This window comes from Myotis daubentonii, chromosome 8 (assembly GCF_963259705.1).
Source record: "Myotis daubentonii chromosome 8, mMyoDau2.1, whole genome shotgun sequence".
NCBI classification, from domain to species: domain Eukaryota; kingdom Metazoa; phylum Chordata; class Mammalia; order Chiroptera; family Vespertilionidae; genus Myotis; species Myotis daubentonii.
Window position 1 is genome coordinate 80,440,443 of NC_081847.1, and position 24,636 is coordinate 80,465,078.

The 24,636-nt window shown below is 40.3% G+C and overlaps 1 protein-coding gene and 1 non-coding gene across 4 annotated transcripts in view; both read left to right on the forward strand.

Annotated features, from left to right (window-relative positions):
- Positions 1-13,614: 13,614 nt before the first annotated feature.
- Positions 13,615-13,742, forward strand: LOC132240409 (small nucleolar RNA SNORA81). The gene has a single exon (XR_009454318.1). It is a non-coding gene; the product is annotated as a small nucleolar RNA SNORA81 (small nucleolar RNA).
- Positions 13,743-18,571: 4,829 nt separating this feature from the next.
- PIK3C3 (phosphatidylinositol 3-kinase catalytic subunit type 3) overlaps positions 18,572-24,636 on the forward strand; it is an 84,536-nt gene continuing 78,471 nt past the window's right edge. For 2 of the 3 annotated variants that reach the window (XR_009454203.1, XM_059707189.1), the window contains exons 1-2: positions 18,572-18,733; positions 21,526-21,714. Coding sequence is in view for 1 of the 3 variants with exons in the window: in XM_059707189.1 (XP_059563172.1) it covers positions 18,666-18,733; positions 21,526-21,714 (257 nt within the window). In the remaining 2 variants the exon portion in view is untranslated. Of the gene's footprint in view, positions 18,734-21,525; positions 21,737-24,636 lie in introns of those variants that run through there. The other variant, XM_059707191.1, reaches the window with a different exon arrangement.

Below are 24,636 nucleotides of genomic sequence, written 5' to 3' on the forward strand. Positions count from 1 at the left end.
ATAAGAGCATAATATGCTAATTAGACCAGACACCCTTCTGGAGGACCTTCCGAATGAAGCCGGGGCTGCCAGGGAAGCCTGGGTCCCAGGGGCCAGAGGGAAGCTGGTGCTGGCAGTCAGGGGAAGGAAAGTCTACTCTTGCATGAATTTCGTGCATTGAGCCTCTAGTCACTTAATAAGAAGTTTAGTGCTCGTGTTTTCAAAGAAATACATGTTCTCCCATAAGAACCAAAACTACATGAGTGTAAACCATGACTCCACTGGGAACAACTTCCACTGACATTTCTGATCACATGGCCATATCAACATTAGTGTCCCCCATCGAAATCCTAAGGTGAAAATAATTTGCCTTTTTCCCCTTTTGTATTACCTGTATCTTTCACAGTGCCTACATCAGAATACAGATATTCAATAAGTATTTATTGGACAAAGAACACACAAAATATTTCCTTGTAAAACAAATACTGAAGAAAGAGAAACAAAGATTTGAAAAGTAAGCATGCAAATGAGTAGCTTGAGACTTTAATAAAGTTCCACTGCTCTAAGGAGTGTCTTTCTGTAAAAAGAACAATAGGGGTCTTTAAGTAATATTATGTGCCCTTCCTGTCTAGCCAAGAAGCTTTTGCTCTTTTTGGCTAATACCTATCATCAAAGGGGATGTGATGCTTTGGATTTATTGTATTTGATATTCACTCAGCTCTTTACTCTGTAGATTTATGTCTTTTATCATCTTTGGGAAATTTTTCATCTGTTATTTCTTTGAATAAGTTTTCAATCTCATTCTCTTCCCTCTTTGGGGGACTCTACAGTCATGATTTTTAGTACAGGTTCCTGGGACTCCCCCCACACCCCCCCCCACCACCACCACAGCCCATTTTCTTTCTATTATTGAGATAAGGTAAAATCTATTGACCTATCTCTTCTCTGTCATCTCCACTCTACCACTGAGACCAGCAAGAAAGTTTTTCATTCTACTTACACATTTTGCAGTTTTATTAATTTCCATTCGACTCTTTTTTAACACTTCTATTTCTTTATCAAGATTTTCTATTTTGCCAGCTCAGTGTGGCTCAGTGGTTGAGCATCAACCTATGAACCGGGAGATCACAGTTTGATTCCTAGTCAGGGCACACTCCCAAGTTGTGGGCTCAGTCCCCAGTGGGGATGTGCAGGAGGCAGCCGATCGATGATTCTCTCTCATCATAGATGTTTATATCTTTCTCTCCCTCTCCCTTCCTCTCTGAAATCAATACAAATATTTTTTAAAGAATTTTTGTGTGGTTTTTTTTTCCATTTGTTCCAAAGGAATACATAATTATTTATTGGATCATTTTACAATGGCAACTTTAAAATCTTTGTCATTCAAAAAAATAAAAATAAAAAAATAAAATAAATAAATAAAAAATAAAATCTTTGTCATTCATCTCAGTATATCATTCATCTCAGTATCAGCATGTGTTGACTGTTTTCTCATTCAAGTTATGATGTTCCTGGTTCTTGGTTTGACAAGTGATTTTTTTAAAGTATCCTGGTTACTTTGGAAATTATATTATAAAACTGTGCATTCTAGGTAGTTTTTGAGTAGGCAGTCCACCTGTTTCTGTGTAGTAAGAGGGCCAAATGGTGTATGTTCTACTTCTCTAGGCCCCACTTTCCATCTCTCCACCACACAAACACCATCCCTGAAAAAATGGAACCCTGATTCCTACTGCCTCTTTGCAGATGCATGGAATGGAAGGTCTTCTCCCACTTTGACCAGGCTGACACCTTCCCTGGAAGGTGAGAATACACTATCACCACAGCATTACCACGAGTGGGAGTGTAAATTCAGTTTTAAGCTGGACCTCCCACTGACCCCAGAAGAGAAGAGAGAAAGCAAAGTGCCAACTATTACTGCCTTCTACCAACTCCCTCTGTATTGTTAGATGCCAGAGACTGGCTGCTCACCAGGCTCTTCAGAAGAGAAGACAGGAGGGGGGTGGAACATGGGAGGGGAGAAGGTGGGGAGAAGGGCACTGGAGTTCAGAGCAGCCCTGCTTTGCACAGCCTCATTCACTCTCATTGCAGCCATGTAGGTGTGGAGGTTCAGCTCCCCACTGAGTCCTGCTGACTGGGTTGGGCTAGGGAGAAGTGAAGCATAGTAATGCTGAATGCCCCCCCCCCCAATTAGAAGTATTTTCATAAATATTTTAATATATTTTTATTCATTTCAGAGAGAGGAAGGAAGAGGGACAGAGAGACAGAAATATCAATGATAGAGAAACATCAATTGGCTGCCTCCTGCACACCCCCTACTAGGGATCAAGTCCGTAACCCAGGCATGTGCCCTGCCTGGGAATGGAACCATGACCTCCTGGTTCATAAGTCAGTGCTCAACCACAAAACCACACCAGCCAGACTTTACTTTTTATTTTGAAGGACAATTTTATCCCAAAAAATGAATGCCAATATTTTGATCTGTTCAGTAAAGGTGGAAAGATAGTCAAGATCCTAGTTTTGAATGTTACAATATGCTGTAAAAGCATATAAAATGTACAGTTATATGAAATGTGAGTACTCCATGTTTCTAGCACATATTTACATCTTTCTTATTAGATGCTTTACCAGAACTCGTGATATTTTCAATAGCCTCTGTAATTTTTTGAATTAGTGATGAGTGGCTCTTACCTGACATATATGATTTTCCCACATAAGTGCAAAGATTGCACTTGAAATAGTAAACACATCTTTAAAATATACCTGAACATATGGGTTTTTTGGGGGGAAGAGATTTTTTTGTTTTAGGTCTTAATGGTGTCACAAGAAAAAATATTCCATATTAACTTTTCTTGAATGATGTGTCAGGAAAACATGGTTGAACAAACACTTTGCTTGAGAATAGCCATAGTTGTAGCATGTAAATTAGTGAAATTTTTAAAGATCTTTGGTAAAATTCATATGATTTGTTAAAGTGAATTTGTTTATCATTGGTAAACATAGTAATTAAGTTTCAGTTACAAGGGGTACAGGACTATCACAAAAGATGAAAAACGCTGAGTTCAGATGACTTGAGGATGAAAAGAAACTGGTTGTAGGTAAAGTTCTTCATTTCGTAAAATGCTCAACAGTGAAAAAAATATTCACATGAAAGAGTTTAAAGAATAAATGGCCTGAAATTGCCTCTTCTTTCTTTAGAAAATAGACACAATGTGGCTCTTTGCAGCCACAGATCTCTTCCGTAATTGAAATGATAAATAAATGGAGCCGGGCAAAACTCGAGGTGGTTGGGAATTTGAGTTGGGAGTATTACATTTACACTTTCCAAGTTTCCTTTCTTAACTTGTGACTCTGGGGCTGAAATAATGATCTCTTTTTTTCCCCTTTAAAATAAATCTTTCCCTGCTTCTAACTACCAGGGGAATATTATGAAAACATTCAGAACTAACATTATAGAACTAACATAGCTAAAAACCATGCATCAGCATTGTGAAAAGGCCTGTAATCCCAGAGAGAGAGAAATTCCAAACATTATCAGCCGTGCAGGGCTCTTTACTGTTGATTCTGAGAAACAGTAAGTTTGGGGTTCTTGCCTGCTCATTTAGCGAAAATAAAACTTTTTTTAAAAAGGAAGGAGAAATAAAAAAATAAAAAGAAAGAAAGAAAAAGAAAACAGGAACCACATAGAAAACACTTCCCATGTTACCCTTCACCTTGGTCCTCCAGGACCAAACAACCTGAGGTGAGAACTTCCATCAGGAGAGGTGGGGAGGACAGCTTGAAAAGAAGGAGGGACAGAATAGGACCTTCAGGCCTCTGGGGTGTTGCCTCCTCCATGCTGCTTTGCTCATCCAGGAAAGAATACAGATGTCAGTTTTACTCTGTTGTGCCTTCTCAGAGTGGAATTGAGCAATTCAAGCTAAAAAAGCAGATGTCCGCCCTAACCAGTTTGGCTCAGAGGATCGAGCATCAGCCTGCGGACTCAGGGGCCCCATGTTCGATTCCGGTCAAGGGCATGTACCTTGGTTACGGGCACATACCCAGTAGGGAGTGTGCAGGAGGCAGCTGATCGATGTTTCTCTCTCATCGATGTTTCTAACTCTCTATCCCTCTCCCTTCCTCTCTATAAAAAACCAAATAAATAAATAAATAAATAAATAAGCAGATGTCCGCCTTAACTGGTTTGGCTCGGTGGATAGAGCATTGGCCTGCAGACTGGAGGGTCCCTGGTTCGATTCCAATAAAGGGCATGTACCTTGGTTGTGGGCACATCCCCAGTAGGAGGTGTTCAGGAGGCAGCTGATCGATGTTTCTCTCCCATCGATGTTTCTAACTCTCTATCCCTCTCCCTTCCTCTCTGTAAAAAATCAATAAAATATATATATATTTTTTTAAAAAGCAGATGTCCTCAGAACAATTATGACTGCCTCCCCACACACAGAAATTTAAACCAAATGCTACTATCTTGCCACAAGTGCTCTGGTTCCTTTCAGTATTTAGTTATTTTTAGTACTAGAGGCCTGGTGCATGGATTCATGGACCAGTGGAGTCCCTCGGTGTGGCCTGTGGGGATCTGGGAAGGAGCCACTCCCGCTCACCCTGGCCCTGCTGTTCCTGGTCAGCTGAGTGGAACTCCCGTTGTGGGAGTGCAATTACCACCAGGGGGAAGCTCCTGCATCGACCTGTCGCTTAGGCTCTTATATATATAGTTTCACTGTGTATAGTTCTATCACAGCATGCACAACTGTGTGTGTGTGTGTGTGTGTGTGTGTGTGTGTGTGTGTGTGTGTGTAGGAGGAGGAGGGGTAATTCTTTGTTTTGCTGTATCATCATTTGATTATGAACTCCTTGACAATAACCATGAATCCCTAGCAGCTTGAAAAATACCTGGCACATAGTAAGCATTCAATGGTAAAATAATTATTATTTATTGAGCAACTACTAACTCTGATAAATGGAGTGAATTTTACATGGCTTGCAAACAGAGGTTTAAAGGAATTAAGTAATTCATCCAGGGTCACCAGCAATTAAGGGCAAGTTAGCCCCAGGTGCGAGGCTCCTGACAAGCAATAAAGCCTCCCAAATTTATTGAATGGAAATAGGAAGCTCTTTTACTTTCTTCCCATTGGGGATGGAGCCTGCAACCTGGGCATGTGCCCTGGCCCCACGAATGAAACCATTCATAATTCAAAGCTCAGCCACTGAGCGACACCTGTCAGGAAGCCCGCTCAGTCATTTCAAAGATCATCCCAGCAGGAGGGAACGTTCCCTCTGAGGTTCAAATAGGCACCCCAGTGAACTGAATTCCCAGAGTGGAGCTCTCAGGGACCATCACCCCACTTAGGAACAACTCCGACTGCTCCAAGGACAACAAGCCTCCCAGGCATGTGCCCCTCACCACCGAAGTCCGGGTCCTCTGTCACTGCCTGAATAATCATTCCCATTGGGCCACACCAGAGCAATCTGACTCCATTCCATCCTTCTCTCTGAATCCTTTCCCTGGGCCTTCCGGAACTACCTTTTGCAATCGGACGGGAACCTCAACCTCATTTCTGAAAGCTGCTGTTTCATTTTTCCTCTTAACACACCATCTACTCAAGGACAGGAGGTGGATTAAACACTGGACCCTCACTGTTGTGTCCAACCATTCTCCTTTGTGCCCCTTCATAGGAAGGGCAACATACCACTGGGCACAGCAGGCACAGTACCTGGGCTGCTTTTAGGGAACTAGGAACATATTTTGATTTATTTTAAAATCGGAAAAAAAAATATGATCCAATGGAATTATATTCATCTTTTATTAACGCAGATATAAAATATCCTTTTCAGTATTTTTTTTTTATGCAGGAAGGGGCTAATAAAAACATAACATGGCCTTGCTTTAAACTCCCTGTTCTTTCTGAGCTCCTGCCTTCAGGGCCCATCACCTCTCCCCGCTGATGGCCCATCTCAGGACTAGGTTTCTGCCTTTAGTGATTGAAGACCTGGTCCTGTCCACGCCTCTTCTTTCCATCCAGATTCTAATATCCAAGGTGGGCCCAGCTGTATCCTAAGACATTCATACACGAGGCCACACTTCTAGATCAGCCTCCCCACTGGACTGGAGGAGGCTGTGTGTGTTTGGGTGGCTGCAGGGGAGAAAGGTTAGGAAAGAGTCAGAGCCCAGAGCTGGACAACTCGACGTCCAGCGCATTTCAGGCCCTGCAGTGGGACTGGCAGGCCTGGTGAGAAACGCCGAGGAAGGCAGAGAAAGGGAGAACGATACAGTGCCTACCCCTTATCCGTGGGGATGGGCTCCCAGACCTGCAGTGGACATCTGAAACCACAGAGAGAACCAAACCCTAAATATACCGTTTTTTCCTATACGTACACAGCTGTGATAAAGCTTCATTTATAAATTAGCACAGTAAGATAGGAACGCCCATAACTACTAATAAAACAGAACCATTATAGCAATATACTGTAACAAAAGTTATATGAATACACTCTCTGTCTCTCTTGCAAAAGATCTTACTGAACTGTACTCACCTTTTCACTGAGAGGAAGCACATTATGGCCTCTCGTTGGCATATCTGGCTTGCCAGCATCGCTACTCTTGGGCTTCGGGGATATTTAAGTAAAAGAATGGTTATTAAACACAAGCACTGCGCTGCTAGGACGTTCCACCTGGCAACCAAGATGGCTTCGGCGTGACTACGCTCGCACGTGGAGACGCTGCATCTCATCTCGCGAGAGGGAGCTGTGTGTACCGAGATTTCATCACTATGCAGAACAGCCGTAATTTAAAACTTAAAAATTGTTTATTTCTGGGGTTTTCCATTTATTATTTTTAAAATATTTTTATTGATTTCAGAGAGGAAGGGAGAGCGAGAGAGATATAGAAACATCAATGATGAGAGAGAATCATTGATCGGCTGCCTCCTGCATGCCCCACACTGGGGATCCAGCCTGCAACCTGGGCATGTCCCCTGACTGGGAATCAAATCGTGATCTCCTGGTTCATAGGTCAATGCTCAACCCCCAAGCCATGTGGCCGGGTTCCATTCCGTTTATTATTTTCAGGCCATGTTTAACCGCAGATAACCGAAACCAAGGAGAGCGAAACTGCAGGTAAGAGAGGACTGCGGTACAGCAGTTTGGGGTTTTTCACCAAATATTCTCTCCCTCTCTGTCACCGCAGGTCCTCTCATTTACCTGGCAGGGCTGGTGGGCCATGGAGGGAGGCCAGGTGACTGCTCCTGGCCCTGTGCTGATACGCACCTCCTGATGCTTTCGTCCTGGACCAGCAGACCACACGCCTTAGGCCTCGGTGCCCCTGACCTGAAAGCCACATGTGAGTCTTCATGGTGCTTCAATGGATTCTGCAGGAAAAACACTGCTCATCACAATGGAGGAGAGGAAAAAAAATCCTGAATTCTTATTTCCCCTGAAGCTTCAGAAGTTCTTGAAGTGCAAAGCAGAGAGAAGGGCTCAGTGTGCGTTCCAAGGGCTCTTCACGCTGTAAAAGCCTGTCTGAGTGGCAGGCAGCACTCATTAGGCGGGATCCTGAGAAAGCCTCTTCCTCAAAAGGCAGGAGGCATGGTAGCCGCTGATAGGGTGGATGTGTTTGTTTTAACCTGGACTGGGGTAGGAAGATTGCTTGGGGTCAGAGAATGACCCTGCCCCAGGTATCCATCTCTCTCTCTCTCTCTCTCTCTCTCTCTCTCTCTCTATCTCTCTCTCTCTCCCTCTCACCTTCCCCTTTTCTCTCTTTGTTAAAATACAGCTTTACATCAGGAAGCGCCCAGCTTCATAATGATAGAGACTGCCTCTGTGCAGATATAATCTCTGATTGATGGGGTGTGGAAAAGGAAGGAAAAAGACAAAAGAGAATTTATTATTTCACTCCAAGATTCAAATCTGTCAGGGGCCTGCCAGTCTCCTTAGGCATAAAATGGGGCAAGGCAGAGGTCAGCACCTTGTGGTGATGTTTCACTTGCTGCCCCCCCTCCCCCCACCTTTCTTCTAAATCTATTTATTCACTTAACAATCTACTGCACTTTCAGAAGGGAGCCTTAGCATTCCTTCTACATAGGACAAAACAGAAAGGGAGATGCTTGCTTTTTCTTCTTCTTCTAATCACTGCTCTTCCCTGGGGACACTGGCAAAACTGCATTTCTTGGTTCACTTTTAAAAATTTTTGGCTACAGTTTTCCCAGTCCCAAAGTTACTTAATTTACTATTAAGTCTCAGTATTTAAAAGATCAACATATTAATAAAAACAAAGATTTGCTCATTGTTACGCACCTAGGGGCAATTACTCAAAAGATAATCAATTGCGTATATAGAGAGATATAGATATATCTATATCTATATAAATCCATATATAGATATAGATATATCTAGATATAGATATAGATGATATAGATATAGATATAGATATAGATATAGATATAGATATAGATATAGATATAGATATAGATATATAGATATATAAAAGGCTAGTATGCAAAGTGTCCCCTCAGGAGTTTGATTGCTCACTATGACATGCGCTGACCACCAGGGGGCAGCGTAGAATGAAGGCAGGCCCTGGCTGGCAGCTGGAAGGCCTCGATCGGCCCTGATCACTGGTCAGGCCTAGGGATCCTACCCGTGCATGAATTTCATGCACCAGGCCTCTAGAGTGAGAGAGAGTGTGTGTGTGTGTGTGTGTGTGTGTGTGTGTGTATCTGTCCTGGTGTCCTGGAACCTTTTGTGATTATAGAAAATAAAGGTTATATTCCATGCTAATCAATGTGGGGTGAAAAATCAAAGAAAAAGTAACAACAGGCAAAACCATGTCCCTTACACATTCTAGGTGTTCTACACATGTATTGAATGAATAAAGCTTATATTTTTATATAGCAATACTGACCTGTAAATACATTATGCTATTTCATAATTCTGATTACCCTACCCATATAACATGCATATCATCTCGTTTCAATGAAATTAAAAAGAGTGAGGTAAGAGAGCGAGAAAGAGAGAGAGAGGTCTTTTTCCTTTCCAGGTGAAATCATTTGTGAGGCTAAGGAAAAAAAAATCAATAAACCACAGAAAAATTCTAAGTCAAGGCAGAACTATTTAAATCAGTATAAGCAAAATGTGCATTTTAAAAGGATGCCTTCTATAGAAAATGGGAATCTGTAATTTCTGCACATTGCACTGAAAAACACTTTTAGTAATCCTAAAGTCATCTGGAAATGCAAATACTGAATGCATGTCATCAAATGTTCATATGACTAAATGACTTTTTGCAGTAAGTACCACTAAAGACAAAGTAGCATTTGTATAATTTTACCTGCAGAATTTTTTCTTTTTATATGATTTTAAATTGTTTCAGTTTAATTATAAATAGTTATATCCAATAAGAAGTTTGTGGGGTTTTTTAATTAGAGATTACTGGTCCCAATAGCAATATGTTCAAGCAATAGATGCAAGAACTACAGGATGAGATTTCAGCTCTGGAAGGGAAACGAGAAGCAAATTGATTTGACATTGGAACTAAGGTTGACAGGAAATAATAATTTAACTGAACCTACAAGTTGATTATTAAATTCTAGATTTTACTCCAATTTCAGGGCTATTTAGAGGCACTTGGACTCGATGATTGATTGGTTCTTGTCAAAGACAAACACCAAACAAGGAAGACAATTACTTTTATTCAGGCTGCAACTATAGGAAGAACACTCCAGATCTAAAGATCAGAGTGTCTCAGCAGGATGGTTTCATCTTAAGCTTTTATAGGGAGAAATAGATAGGTTATAGCTGGAGAGATTTTACAGTTGGGATTGTTTTTATAATCAGGGGGGTTCTCAGTAAGTCACTAAACAAGAAATATTTCTATCTGTGTCTGGCTAATTTGGGGAAGAAAAACAGCTTAGTTAATTATTTATGAGACAAAGAATAGAAATTTAGAGTCTGTGTCTGGACTTGTCAAACTTAAAAAGAGATTCATTAGCAAGTTTTATGTAAGTCATAGGGAGAAGGATGATTCTTCGTAGTAAACCATCTTCCCAGATCACAAAGAGTAGAGGTTTCTTACCTTCTCTGTTGTCCAAGAACACAGGGCTCAAAACAAGTTCAACATTGTCAATCTCATTCCAGTTATTAACTAGAACTAAACTATCTTGCCTATTTTTTTAGTTCAAAAATACTGACATGAATATGTAAAATTGCTTTTTCTAAAGATGGTGGAGGGAAGTCAATTTGGATATGTCTGAAGGAATTGTTTTGCATTGCTATTAGTTGCCTATAACTTGCAAAGTGGTAAAATCACTCAAAGACTAGGACAGACTAAAATCACATAATCTGGAGGAATGTCAATGGAAAGTGCATTGTTCTTCCTTTTTTTATGCCTTGCCTTTAATGCTGAAGTATGAAGTTTTTAGTGTTCTTTAACCAGGCCCTGGCTCCTCCTAGCTCTAACCCTCTTTTGTAATATTTCCTGTCAATTATAGTTAGAATTGTTTTCCCTCAAAGTTCTTATGTTAAAGAATGTGACCTTAGGTAGAAATAGGGTCATTGCAGATGCAATTAGTTAAGATGATTTCCTAATGAAGTAGGGTGGGCCCTAATTCAATATGACAGATGTCCTTACCCAAAAGAAAAATTTGGACACTGGCATGCACACAAGCAGAAGGTCATGAAGAGATGAAAGCAGAAATCAGGGTGATATTTCTGTAAACTCAACAACACAAAAGACTGCCATCAAACCAGTAGAAGCTAGAGAGATATGAACTAGATTCTCCCTCTATCCCCCTAGAAGAAGCCCACCCTGCAGACACCTTGATCTTGGACTTCTAGCCTCCAGATGTATGAGATTAATTTTCTGTTTTTTATGTCACCCAGTTTAGGCTATTTTGTTACAGCAGTCCTGGCAAATGAATATACTCCCTTCCTGCTGTGTTCTGTGTTTCTCTCAATTCATCCCCTTTTAAGAAAACCCAGGCTGTTTCCTATTCCAGGAACACATTTCTTCCTTCCAATCACAGACACTTGGCCAACTTTTACTCATCTTTCAGATCTCTGCTTCATCCTTTCTACCTCTGCAAAACCGTCCTTGTCCCATATACACCCTACAAATGTAAAGAGCCAGTCTACTGTACTCCCATGGAACGCTATATTACTTTTCATTCTATCATTGAGAAGGCTAAAAAGGGCTAATTCAAATGTAACCCTGATATTTTGGGGGCTAGCAATTGGAATCCATGCCAGCAATCCATTCTTGATAACCTATAATTAAGTCATTACTCCTTCCCAGACACTGGTCTTGCAGAACCTGTTAGAGAGGCCATAAAACTGTGAACAGTGCACTGCCCTGGAGGGAGGATTATTAACGCTGGCACCAGGCCAAACCATCAGATATGGCCAGGAGACCCCCAACACTTGAGGGCCTTCTTGCAAGGCCCCGTGAAAAGGACCAGAAGCATAATCCATATTTGCAGGACAAAGACCACAGGGAGATATAAAATGAAGGCCCCTGCATGTTTCAGTACTCAGATTTGGAAAGCTATTCCCTGAGTCCACTGGCGTAATTAAACATTGTCCCTCCATTTCTTTCAAGTGTCACTTGGTGTCTCTTGGGTCTTCTGCAACATCATAACCATCAATTCTGGTAACTTACGTAGTTTTGTTCTATAAAGTAGCCATGAACACTGAATTTGTATATAAGGAACCATTGTTCTCAGCTATAATATAGGGTTAAGTTTCTGTGAGCCTCTGGTCCCAACATTTTCATCAATCAACACATAATCTAGTTTTATGTGTTTCTGTATAAAGACACCTATTTAATATATATTATGGATTCATTAACATTGACTTCATGGCCAACTGCTCTATTACCTGATGAAGCTTACCTAACACATATATTTTCTCTGTAAGGCACATCACAACCTTCTTACACTTAGGAACACTAGACAACACTTAAGTACTATACTGGGTGACATTTTAAACAGTGAAGTCAACATTAAAAAGTACAAACTAGCCCTAACTGGTTTGGCTCAGTGGATAGAGCATCAGCCTGCAGACTGAAGGGTCCCAGGTTCGATTCCAGTCAAGGGCATGTACCTTGGTTGCAGGCACATCCCCAGTAGGTGTGCAGGAGGCAGCTGATCAATGTTGCTCTCTCATCGATGTTTCTAACTCTCTATCCCTCTCCCTTCCTCTCTGTAAAAGATCAATAAAATATATATATTTTAAAAAAGTACAAACTAAACAATCTGTTTAGTGCAAAATAATGTGGTACTAAATATAGGGTGTCCTCCAGAAGTGTATACAAACAATGAGGGTATTTCTTCCTTCTAGGGTCTCTGTCATTTTTTTCCTGTGCATTTATAGAATACTAGAGGCCTGTTGCACGAAGATTCATGCAATAGGCCTTCCTTACCCTGGCTTCCGGCACTGGTTTTCCTGCAGCACCCAGGACCCAGGCCTTTGGTCTGGCCATAGCAGAGAAGCCAAGCCTCGAGGCTTGGCTTCTCCACTCCAGCCACAGCAGCGAGGCTTGGCTTCTCCGCTCTGGCTACAGTGGAGAAGCCAAGCCTCTTCAGTCTTCAGTCGTCTTCAGTCTTTGCTCCGTGCCTGCATATGCAAATTAACCGACATCTTTGTTGGGTTAATTTGCATACTCATCCTGATTGGCTGGTGGGTGTAGCAGAGTGACACCAATTTGCATGTTTCTCTTTTATTAGTGTAGATGGGTAGGTAGCAAAATGACTTAGAATCCCATTTGGATTCTCAAAGAAGTACCTGTGTCACCAATTATTGTCTATAATAATAATCGCACCTCTTCCTTATGTCTTAAAGAAGCAAGTCTGAGTGTTGGGTCAATAACCTTTCTATGATTAAAATTCATGCACAAACCCAAATGCACACAGAAAAGGCAATAAGCATTGTCAAAAACACAGCAGCTTGCCCTAACAGGTTTGGCTCAGTGGATAGAGCGTCGGCCTGCATACTGAAGGGTCCCAGGTTTGATTTGGGTCAAGGGCATGTACCTTGGTTGCGGGCACATCCCTAGAAGGGGGTGTGCAGGAGGCAGCTGATTGATGTTTCTCTCTCATTGATGTTTCTAACTCTCTATCCCTCACCCTTCCTCTCTGTAAAAAAAATCAATAAAATATATTTAAAAAACAACAACAACAAGAAACAAAACAACAACAACAAGAAACAACAACAAGCAGCTTATCTGTCCTGTGGGGTATGTAGAATCACAAAGTGAAGAATGAACACAGGGCTGAATTGCAGATCAAACATAATGTGGGCTGAAGATACACTCATTACAATGGTTTTTCTAACAGTGAATTCTCAGAAATATAGAAAGGTAATATTGTAAACCCATGCAACCATTCTTTTAATATTGTTTCTGTAAATGATGACTTGTAAATTCACATGTAACCACTGATAAACAGCCTGTTTGCTTAAAGGATTCCAGGAACTAATCTCAAAGGAAGCCAACTCCAGTCTTCAGGCATTTCAACTCCAGGAGCTGAGGAAAAAACAGACCATAGATTGACCAGCTCCCATGGTTATCAGAGCCGACTGTGCCCCTAGCATATAGCACCCCCAATGAGAGTCTACAACACCCTCCAGTTTCCTTTGTTCTGCCTTCCCCTTCCTGACTCCTAAAAACCCCTGTCTGCAGAGTACACACAAGAAGAAAAGTAACTGCTCTAGATGATAAAGACTGGGGTGGACCTCTTTCTTAATGTCCAGTGTCCTTTGTCTTAAAATTTGGTGCAACATGTAAAAAAAAACACCAAAAAACAAAAAAAACCCTGTCTGCACTGAGATGTTAAGATTGTCTTTGAGACAACATTCCCCTATCTTATGAAGCTGCTGGTTCTTGAATAAACCTGCTTTCCTTCCATCAGACCCTGTCTCTTGATTATTGGCTTTTGAGCAGCAGGTTTGGTGTCATTATCATCCCCCAATATTATAGAATAAATGAAGTACAGCTCTTTGGGCCTATGTTATTACAGGACAGATTGCATGATGGCATAGAAAACACACACTGAGGGATGCTGGGATGGTACCATATGCAGATGGTGTTCCCATCGTCTCCCTGATGAAATTGTAGAAGCCAATGTCTATAACAATGCTTGGTGTAGTTCATAGCATAGTTTAAGCACTCACTAAATATCCTATATAATAAAAGGCTAATATGCAAATAGACTGAACAGCAGAACAACTGGAACTACTGAACAACTAAACAACAGGTCGCTATGACATGGCGGGGCGTGCACAAAACATGGTGGGCATCAGCCACAGCAGTATTGTGGAGCAGGTGAGCGGGGGCGCCAGAGCAAGGCAGGGCACTGGTCACTGTCATTGGGGTGAGCCTCTGGTGGTTACTGAAAATTCTTTGCTCCCGCGCGCCAGGGTCCCACGCGGTGCTCGCACCCGCAGCCAGCGCCAGAGCCACTGTTCACACTCACTGCCGGCGCCCAGCGCTGGTCCTGATCACTTGGCGCTGTCAGCGGGTGTGTGTGGGGCCAGCGCTGTCAGCCTGTTGGAGGTGGCAGTGGGAGCAGGGCTGCCAGCAGAGAGGGGTCCTGGGACTCAGGAGGAGGGACCGGGGGGGGGGGGGGGGTGGCGGAGAATGGGCCAAGACCCATGCCTGTACCCACTGCAGCCTCGTGGCCTACAGTTCCTTTCAAGGTGCATGAATTTGTGCACTGGGCACCTAGTTGTTAAATAAACGGATGACTTGCAAAGATGCTGAATGGGCCAAAATCTCCTCCATCCACGTAGTTAATCTGTAGAAAGGAAGAGGGATCAATAGCAGTGCTAAATAACACAGAGGATTCTAAAGATACTGCCATTAGAATTTATATTCTGTTGCAAAAAGTAAATCCAAGAATTTCTCTGGAACATATCATGGTAAGTATATCATGCTTATGAAGTCAGTGGCTCTGCCCTGTATTTATTCAGAATCATATACAAATCACCTAACCCACTTTATAGTTACTTCTTGGTAAAATAGGGGAACAGTACCTAATCCACTAATTTGTTGAGATAATTAAATAAAATAATATACCTGAAATTAACCAATGTGTTATCAGGAACATGGTGGTGGGTTGAGCTCTCTGTGCTTCCTCACCCTCCTCACTCAATATGGGAGTGACAGGTATGTAGTGCTCAGACCTTGGAATGGTGAGCCAAAAAAAAAAAAAAACAAACTGTGTGAGAAATGTCTGATTATTATTTATGTTGTCTTCAATCGAAATGTTTAATTAAAAAAAAACACACACACACACAAAGAAAACCCTCTTAGCCCCATGAACTCTGTGAATTACAAAACCACACTGGGCCCTGAGAGAGTTCCAGTCTTTCTCCCTGACCCCTGCAAAGAAACTTCTTTGACATCTCAGCATTGCAAGGCTGACATCCCATTCTCAGAGAAGTCTCCTCGCACCTCACCTTCCTCCCCAACACTAGTTAAATCAGCTCACTCAAAAATCTATCCCTCATTTTGTTCTTCTTTCAGTGTTTTCAAGAGTTTCTATCATAATATGGGTATCCCCCACTTTTCAAAAGTTCAAGTTGCACCAATTCACTTTTACTTAAGACCTGCATTAGTACCCGTATTGACTAACCAAAAGAAATCCAAAGAGGAATTTTGCTTTTCAGGAAAAAGAGAAAATAGCATTCCTTGTTTGTTTTGCAGAGAGCTATTATAGAGGCAGCCACACCTGGAATAAGGAGAATGCACACCTCCCTACCCCCTTCCCTGGGAACTATACTCAGCATCTTAGCATCAAGCCACCATCATTTTGAACTGAGTCTATATGGGGCTGTACTTTATCTTGATTTATTTTGTGCATCCGTTAGCAAGATGTGTTCTAAGGTATCAGAAAAGCCGTTTGCTTTTGATCTTTCCCTTTTGTAGATGATTGAAGTTGCATTTTTTTAATGGAACCACCCTGGCCCTGTGAGTTCCTGCTCCAGGATCACTAGCAGACATTCTCAAGTATATCGTTTTCCACATTGTCACTTGACAAATGGCCAAGAGTCTTGGCTTATGAGATAAGGATTTTTCAAGTTTCTTTACTGTTATTCGTTCTAGCATGTTAATAGATTCTAAATGACCTGGAGTTATTAGAAAACTCCTAGAGGCAATTTTTAAATTGGAGCAACAATTTTATGAGATCATTTCAATTTCACAATATCACATTTATTTTTTTTCTTGATGAAAGATCAATAATAGATGGCAGCTTTTTAAAGCTAAGAGTGCAATTTTTATTACCAGCTAAAGAGGATTAATTGGGTGACAGAAATTGACAAAAACAAACCTGTTTATCACTACATGAGTCCTGGGTCACTTAAAGGAATGGACCATTATAAAAAAAAATTCTTAACCATTATTAAAATCTGTTAGTTGAATAATTAAACATAAAATTGAAACAAGATTGCATAAGAAAACAAAATCAAAATGGCAACTCCAAAGGTGAATTAAATACGGAACCAAATAGTCAATGAAGTAGCCTGCTACACAAAAGAAACATCCATGTATAAAAGGTTGGGTTTTTTTGTTTGCTTTTTTCTAAAGACAGGCAGTGGTCTGTGCTATGGATTCTAAAAGTGTTGTGTTGTGTAAGTATATGCTATATTTATGAGTTGTGAAAGATCACCTGGGAAAGGAAACATCATGCTTTTCCTTTCATAATGAAGTGCCTAAAGCTTCCATTTCCCTTATGGATATGGCCTTGCTAAGAGTACTCTGATATTCAGATCTACTAACTAACGTTTTCCTGACCCAGGGTTGGTCCAGAAAATGCACTGCCAGTTTTGATTTCTGTGACTTGACTTTAGTTTTTCTCCATAATTATCTTTTAGAAGTTAATATAAGTTTATGCTGGATTCTATGAATGAGTACCTTAGAACTAAGTACTGACATTTCATTTTTATGCTTTTATTTGTGTTGTGTTTGATACATGACTGTTGGTGTCAATTACTATTACTTTAACTGTTATGAGCTAATGAAAAAAGGACAGAGATAGACTTAGGACAAAAAATGTTTTGGGGGCCAAGTAAAGGCCAAATGCCATTATAGTACTTACACATGAAGATTTCATAGTAATTTGAATAGAAAATGAGGCAAGAAAATTAAACTGCCATGTGGTATGTAGTAGAATAGACCAACAGCATTTCAAAGAGCTGGTATTGTAAGAGTAGTCAATACCATATTCATGTTGTATGCAGTAATTTTAACAAAAAGATAGTGTTACTTTAAGGTTGTTAATTTCAAGTTTTTATATTTAATTTTTAAATTTGTTTTTAAAATAATTCAGAAGAAATATATGTGTATGTTTATCTATGAAGTTTCATTTAGGTTTAGACATTAAATAACACTATAATAAAAGTAATTTGTCAGTATTGGGATCAGAGAATTGAGTTCTTTACAAATTGTCAATGTTTTATTCACGTTTGAGAAACCAGACATCAAACTTCACACCCACTGCTGGAATTATCCATAGACAGGGCACTTGTAACTATTTGTTTTACTGTTGGACAGCTCTGATGATTCAAAAGTTCAATTTTTATTGATTGCTGTAATTACATTTTTTTTGTAAGTTCCAACCATTGGTGGTAGTTATACTTAAGAACAAATTAAGTCTGCTCTCTTTCTGTTACACCTTTTAGTTATAGGAGAATAGCTATCATGTTTTTCCTTAATCTTGCTCCCACAGATATTTTTGAGAACTTACTTTGGACAAAAAATTGTACATTAGCCTTTTTTTTTTTCCCTGAAAGGCACTACAAATAAACACATAGAAAATTGAGACTTTTATTCATATCACCAATAATAATAACAAGGAATTATTAAACTCAATGTGTTAGGCACTAAAGGGGCAGGTATAGAAGTATATTGACACACTATTCTTGCCTTCAAAGAGTTTGAATCTAGTTGGAAATGAAGATTAAAATTTTAGATAATATTAAATATTATAAAGACAAGCATTGTAGTTCAGAGGATTAGTAACCTGAGTTCTGGAGTCATTACTGGACGTTTATGGGTTTCAACTAGAGTTCAGTCTTCAAAGCTACAGTGGGTCTGAATATACCCCATGCAAACAAGCACCCAACTGCCTTGTCCAAAGTAGCATAAATGCCCAAACTGGAAATAAGTTTGTTTTGCTCTTTGTCTAGTTCTTTCTTCACTCTTTGGAGCAGAAAGAGAAAATCGTTACTTGAGAAATTTAAACTTGGCAAAATTTTAAGTCTTGTGACTTCCTGGTTTAGCCTGTAGCCAGTGAAAGTTGCTACAATTATTTTGAAACGCATTTTCCTTCGGATTGATTTTAGGAACAGCTCAAGCTCAAATGACAAATTTTTGTATTTAAAAACAGACAAACAACAACAACAACAAAAGCAAAGTTCTGTCCAAACAGGAAGAATACTGAAAGTCTGGGAAGCAACCAGATCGGCTGTGCTGCCGGAATTCTATTTACCTCTAAGCCAGACGGAAGACTGCTTTGCACATGCGCAGAAGGGAAGCTTGGGCGGGGAGTTCCGGCGCGTTGGGTCGCGCTCCAGGCAGCGATTGGCTCCGCCCGGGCCGAGAGGCGGGACCGGAAGCGCCCGTGTTGTGGGGCTCAGCTGGTTCAAACCCAGCGTCTTTCCAGCGCCGTGCTTCCCGCGGTCGGTGCTGCTCCGGCGGAGGCGCGATGGGGGAGGCGGAGAAGTTCCACTACATCTACAGCTGTGACCTGGACATCAACGTGCGGCTCAAGATGTAAGAGCGCCTGGGGGCCGGGGCGGGCATTGCTGGAGTTTGAGGAGAGGAGGCGGGGCCTGTGGGCTCAGGGTAGAAGATGGTTATTAGCCTGGAGGCCGGCCGGGGCAGGGGGACGCGGCGTGGAGAGGGCGCTGCGGGAGGAGGAGAGCGGTGGGACTAAGCCCGGAAGTCCAGCGCGGTTTTACTTTCTCCGAAGCCTGTTGCTGTGCACAGCAACCTTTTGAGGGGTCACTCGTCCCATTTTACAGATGAAGAAATCTAGTCTCGGGAAAGTCGCCCCGCAGGTGGTAATTGGAAGGTCTTTCCGTGAACCCGGGGCTGGGAGGTGGAGCAGAGACTGCGGAGTTCTGTAGACACGGGCAGATGTGGTAGCTGAGGATGAGATGAGCACATGGATGTGCAGTAGGAGCAAGAAGCACGGGAAGGGACAGAGGGTTGGGGTGACTCTCTGGACGGTCTGCGTTGTTTCGCTAGCGGCGCGGGGCGCGAGTCTAAGATGAGGGTGCCAGTTGCAAAGGGGCCAGCAGATAGGAGAAAAGAGCCTTGCAGGGAAGTCTTGGGGCTTCGCTGTTGAAGGAAAGGCCCAGGGCACGACCTCTGGAGATGAGAGCAATGGAACGGAGGTGAGGCGCAGGGAGAACCGAGTTGGAAATTCTGTCCACTTTAAGGCAGTCTTAGAGGAGTGTGTTCATACGCAAAAATTACCACAAATTACTCATCACAGTATCACTGGTAATATGTCAGCAGTAAACCAGTGATCCTCAGGCAGAGGGCTGCCTAGCTGCGGTGAATAAATCTTCTCAGTTGTCTGGTGCACCTTGGAGTGACTTTCTTTTTCTTTGCAGAAGTTACATAAGACTCTGACACTTTGCTATTTGTTTTGGGTGATGGTAAAAACAATATGTCAACAACTACGCTGCCCATTTGTATAATACTTTATACACCCATTTAAGGTAATCTCTGCATCAAACTCCCCTAGATGCTTATCCAGGTCCTGTACGTATACCATCATCTGGTGCAGGGCTTTTTCCTTCAGTCTCATTCCTCTCAGTATTTCTTGGACATATTAATGTGTTTCTGTAACTTTTGAACATTAAAAGGAAAGAAAAACAACAAAGAAATGATCCATTATTAACAGATACACACATTGACTATTTCAAGGCAAAGATAAAGCATTAATCAGAAGTTTGGTAAAATTTGGTACTAACCATTTTTTAGCTTCTCAGACTGTCATTGTGTGCTTTTTTGGGTGGAGGTGGGGCGCTGGCAGTGTCACTTTAGAATCATAAAATCAGAAAATAGTAAATTCTTTAATTCTGTTTTTTCTCCCCACGCCTTTTAATCTATTTCTATGGTTTTAATAACAATTTGCACTTTGATGTTCCTTTTCTTAGCACTGTAATTGAATATCAAATGGCCTATAAGACACGGTCACTTTAGATGTCCCCAAGCACTTTAAAAGTAACTTGTCCCAGATTGAGCACATCATTAGCCTACCCCTCTAACTCTGAACTTCCTATATTGTCTCACCCTGTTTTGGTGATTATTAGCAACATTCATCCAGTTTAAGACACAAAAATTTGAGTCATGCGACATCATCTCTTACCTTCTCTATTAAATCATTCACAAGTTGTCTTGAATCTACTTGCTAAATATCTTTTCTATACCACTGCTCTAGCCTTAGCCTGTCTTTTTCCTTCATAATTTTTAATGAAAATCTAACTGATCTTGCTTTCAGTGACACCTCTCCATTAGGTTCTGAAACTCCTGCCAAAGGTGTCATAAATACCAATCCAACTGTGGTACTCTCATATCAAATAATTCAGTTAGATTTTTGAATGTTCATTGTGTAAGGCATTAGACTGAACTTGGTGACTGCTTAGCCTCATTGCCCCCTACTTTTCCTTCTCTAGCTTCTTCCTGCATGAGCTTTATGCTTTAGCTATACCAAACAACTTGAAGTTCTCCAAACATACCATCTTCCTCTTTGCTTTGGTCTGTGCTGTTCTTTTTTATCTTTCTGGGACTGGGAGCCCCCAAGCTCCCAGACTTTTTGATGAACAGTGTCTTTCTGTGGTGGGAAGAACGTTGGCTTTGGCCTTGTCTGCCCTGGTTTTTATTCTCAGCTCTGTAACTTTGTGATCCTTGATCTCTGAGTCCCTGCTTCATCATTTATAAAATGAGGACATGGTTACAATTTTGATTTCTAATTGGTGTTTCTACCTCTTTCATAGTTTCCTGTGCTTATCTTTTATCACTTTTAATTTAAAGAAATGATCAGATAGTACATCCATGTAGTAAATACATTAAAAAAATTGAAAGAATACAAAAAGAATATGCAAATAAAAGTAAGTTTTCACCCCAGAAACAAGGACTTAACATTTCCTTGTAGTGCTATATTGTTTATCTTGTCTTTCATTTCTGGGCCACTATGCCTAGTACAGTAAATGTTTTGAAAGAATAGATAAAAAAGTGTTCAACTTGAAATTAATAAAAGTGAAACTACGGCCTGGAAAACTGGTGATGTCTGGAAGGTAGACCAAGCGTTGATGACAGGATTTGAAATTAAGAAGCTTAAGATAGGGAAATATATTGATGAAGATAGAAATGACTGTAAGTGTGTTAGGATTTTAAGATTCCTTTACTAGATGTAAAAGCAACTTTAACTTCATATACAGGAAAATGTTTAGGTAGCATAAGGTCACTGTGATGCAATCATAAACTTTGGTATTTGTTGCCTATATGCTTAAAAAATGTTTGTCTAAACATTATTGTTCTTATATTTCCAGAGGGAGTTTGGAAGGGAAGAGAGAACAAAAGAGTTATAAAGCTGTTCTAGAAGACCCAATGCTGAAGTTTTCAGGACTGTACCAGGAGACCTGCTCTGACCTTTATGTTACTTGTCAAGTTTTTGCAGAAGGGAAGCCTCTGGCCTTGCCAGTGAGAACATCCTACAAGGCATTTAGTACAAGATGGAAGTAAGTTGTTTTCTTGCATATGGTGAGTTCCAGACTGTTCTCCAAAGTCTTTATAAATGTTGTAAGTATGATTTAGTAGTGATTACAGAGGAATTTAAAAAATTATTTAATACTTGTAAGGATTGATTGACCTAGATAGTTAAGATGGAAGTAAATTTGTTTGTATTCAGTATATTGACATATTTTTATGAGAACTTGACTGATTCACAAAATGACCCCCAAATCAAAAACACATTTTTATTGTATGAAACCAACTTTTTTTTAAAAAAATATATTTTATTGATTTGTTACAGAGAGGAAGGGAGAGGGATAGAGAGTTAGAAACATCGATGAGAGAGAAATATCGATCAGCTGCCTCCTGCACACCCCCTACTGGGATGTGCCTGCAGCTAAGGTACATGCCCTTGACCGGAATCAAACCTGGTACCTTTCAGTCTGAAGGCCGATGCTCTATCCACTGAGCCAAACCGGTTAGGGCTGAAACCAACTTTTTAAGCTCATGTTTTATTGAGATGGTACATTAGCAAACCATTGTCAGGGTGCAAGGGACATTTAGTGAACATGAAGTTCCTGTTTTTCCAGAACCCACAATATCATGGGTCCTTAATTTAACCTCTTGGTACTTCTTATTTGATAGGTTATATGGAGCAGTTTTAATCCTCAATCCATGAGTGTTGTTCAATACCCTGGTAGGCTAGCTGCAGGATACACAGTTGTACCTCCAGAAGGAGCTCATGCCCACAGTGCTCATGGAAGATAAGGTGAGCCACATGGACTGCCAGGCTCTGGTATTGAGGGTACAACCCTCTGTTCACCAAGCGCGGCCCATCAGGCTGGGAAGTCTTTTTCAGAGAGAGCAGAAGCCTGACCTCTGGTGATCTGGCTTCATTGAAATCAATTATTTAAATAGTGTAATTTCTTTAGTAGTCTTTTTGTGAATACACACACACACACACATATATATTTGTATATATACTTGTTATTCTGGAAATTTTCAAATCTGTAAAAGTAGAGTATAATAGCTTCCAAGGCCCCATCACCCAGCTTTGATAATTACTAACTCAAGGCCAATCTTGTTTTATCTATACCCAGTGTTATTTTGAAGCAACAATACAAGAATTAACCACAGAATTCATAAATAAGTGGAACAACAAATTTATGCGTGTGTGTGTCTCTCCCCCGCACCACCTTCCTCTCTAAAATCAATAATAATAATAATAATAATAATAAATAAATAAATAGTAAAGTACTAAAAAAAAAGAACTCATGCTAGGTAAGGTAACAGTAGGATAGATAGGCTTTTTACTTTGCACAGCCATCAATTTCTATAAGCACTTACTTAAGGTAAAATTCTCATTTTTAGATGTGGAATTCTGCAAATTTTAAAATTTTATATATGAAAATTATTGTGTAGGCAAGTGATTTAATTTTTAAAAAATTAAATATTCTTGTTCCATGATGGATTTAAAATGGCTTTAGAGAGACACATATACTAACAGCCTAACATAATTTAAAAATTCAAACGGGATTTAGGAGTCTATTAATCAGACTAGAGAATTAGTACAGTGGTCTGTGAGGGTAGGAGTGGGTGGGATTAGACCATCAAGAATCAGGCTTTAGATCTCGCAATGTTGTGGAAGTTTTATTAGGTGAGTTTAGTCTTGAGCTTAATGAAGGTTGGTATAGGGATGATGCATGGGGAGGTGGAGAACAAAATGATATTCAAAATACACAATTTTCCGATGTCTGACCAGATCTTTTCAGAATTCCTAAAATATGTAGAGCAGTTTTCAAACTGTATTTTAGCTGTAGATTTCATTTTCTTCAAAAGAACTCTTCTGCAGAAGCCCAGTATATAAAACAGGTTCAAGTACCATTGCTTTGATTAAAGCCTGGGGTTAGAGTGCAAAAGATTTAAGGCAAATGATTGCTTGATTATATATATTGTTTCCTTCTCAAAGGACAAAATATAGATGTGAGAATTTTCACAGTTTATTTTGGATATTGTCACTGGCTGACTTTCTTTAATTGTAGCCTGTGTTAATTAACCTCTGGTTTGTTCATTGGCAGAAAATGCCATTCTAGTATTTTCCTTTTCAGCATAGTCCACCCTGTGGATAGTAATTAGATTAGTTTGTTCCTCTAGCTTTTTCAGGTGTGTGATTTATTTTTTCGAGACTTTTATGGAAGAAAAGAATGACTAATTCTCTTTTAAATGGCTAGCCAACTCTGATTTTCCTGTAGGTCCTTGAATTTATATGGTGGATATAAATTATTTGTCCTTTAAGTTTTTGAAAGTTCTGTTCAATATGCTGAGCTAAATAAAGAGTAAAAAAAATAACAACAAAAACCCCCAGCTGTGCTGTCATTACTATATGAAGAACAAACATTCTTTAGGAAAATCATATATATAAACATTCTTTAAAAGCATAAAAAACCTAATAGGTAAGCATTATCGGTATTAATGAAATAACTTGAGGAACAGAAAAAACTCACGTAAGAAAATGTGACATTGCTGTCGAGAGCTGTCTGGTAACTTGATGTTACAAAGTAGTAGATAGTCTACTTCGACCTTTCTAAGGCTTTTGTTTTCTGCCTTATTGAGGCACATTGTAGGGCCTTGTTATCCTCAGCATCTCTTTGAATGTATTATGAGTAATTTTTTTTTAATATATATTTTATTGATTTTTTACAGAGAGGAAGGGAGAGGGATAGAGAGTTAGAAACATCGATGAGAGAGAAACATCGATCAGCTGCCTCCTGCACACCTCCTACTGGGGATGTGCCCGCAACCAAGGTACATGCCCTTGACCAGAATTGAACCTGGGATCTATCAGTCCGCAGGCCGACGCTCAATCCATTGAGCCAAACAGGTTAAGGCAGTAATTTTGATTTTTTTTTTTTTTCCTTTCATACTACAAA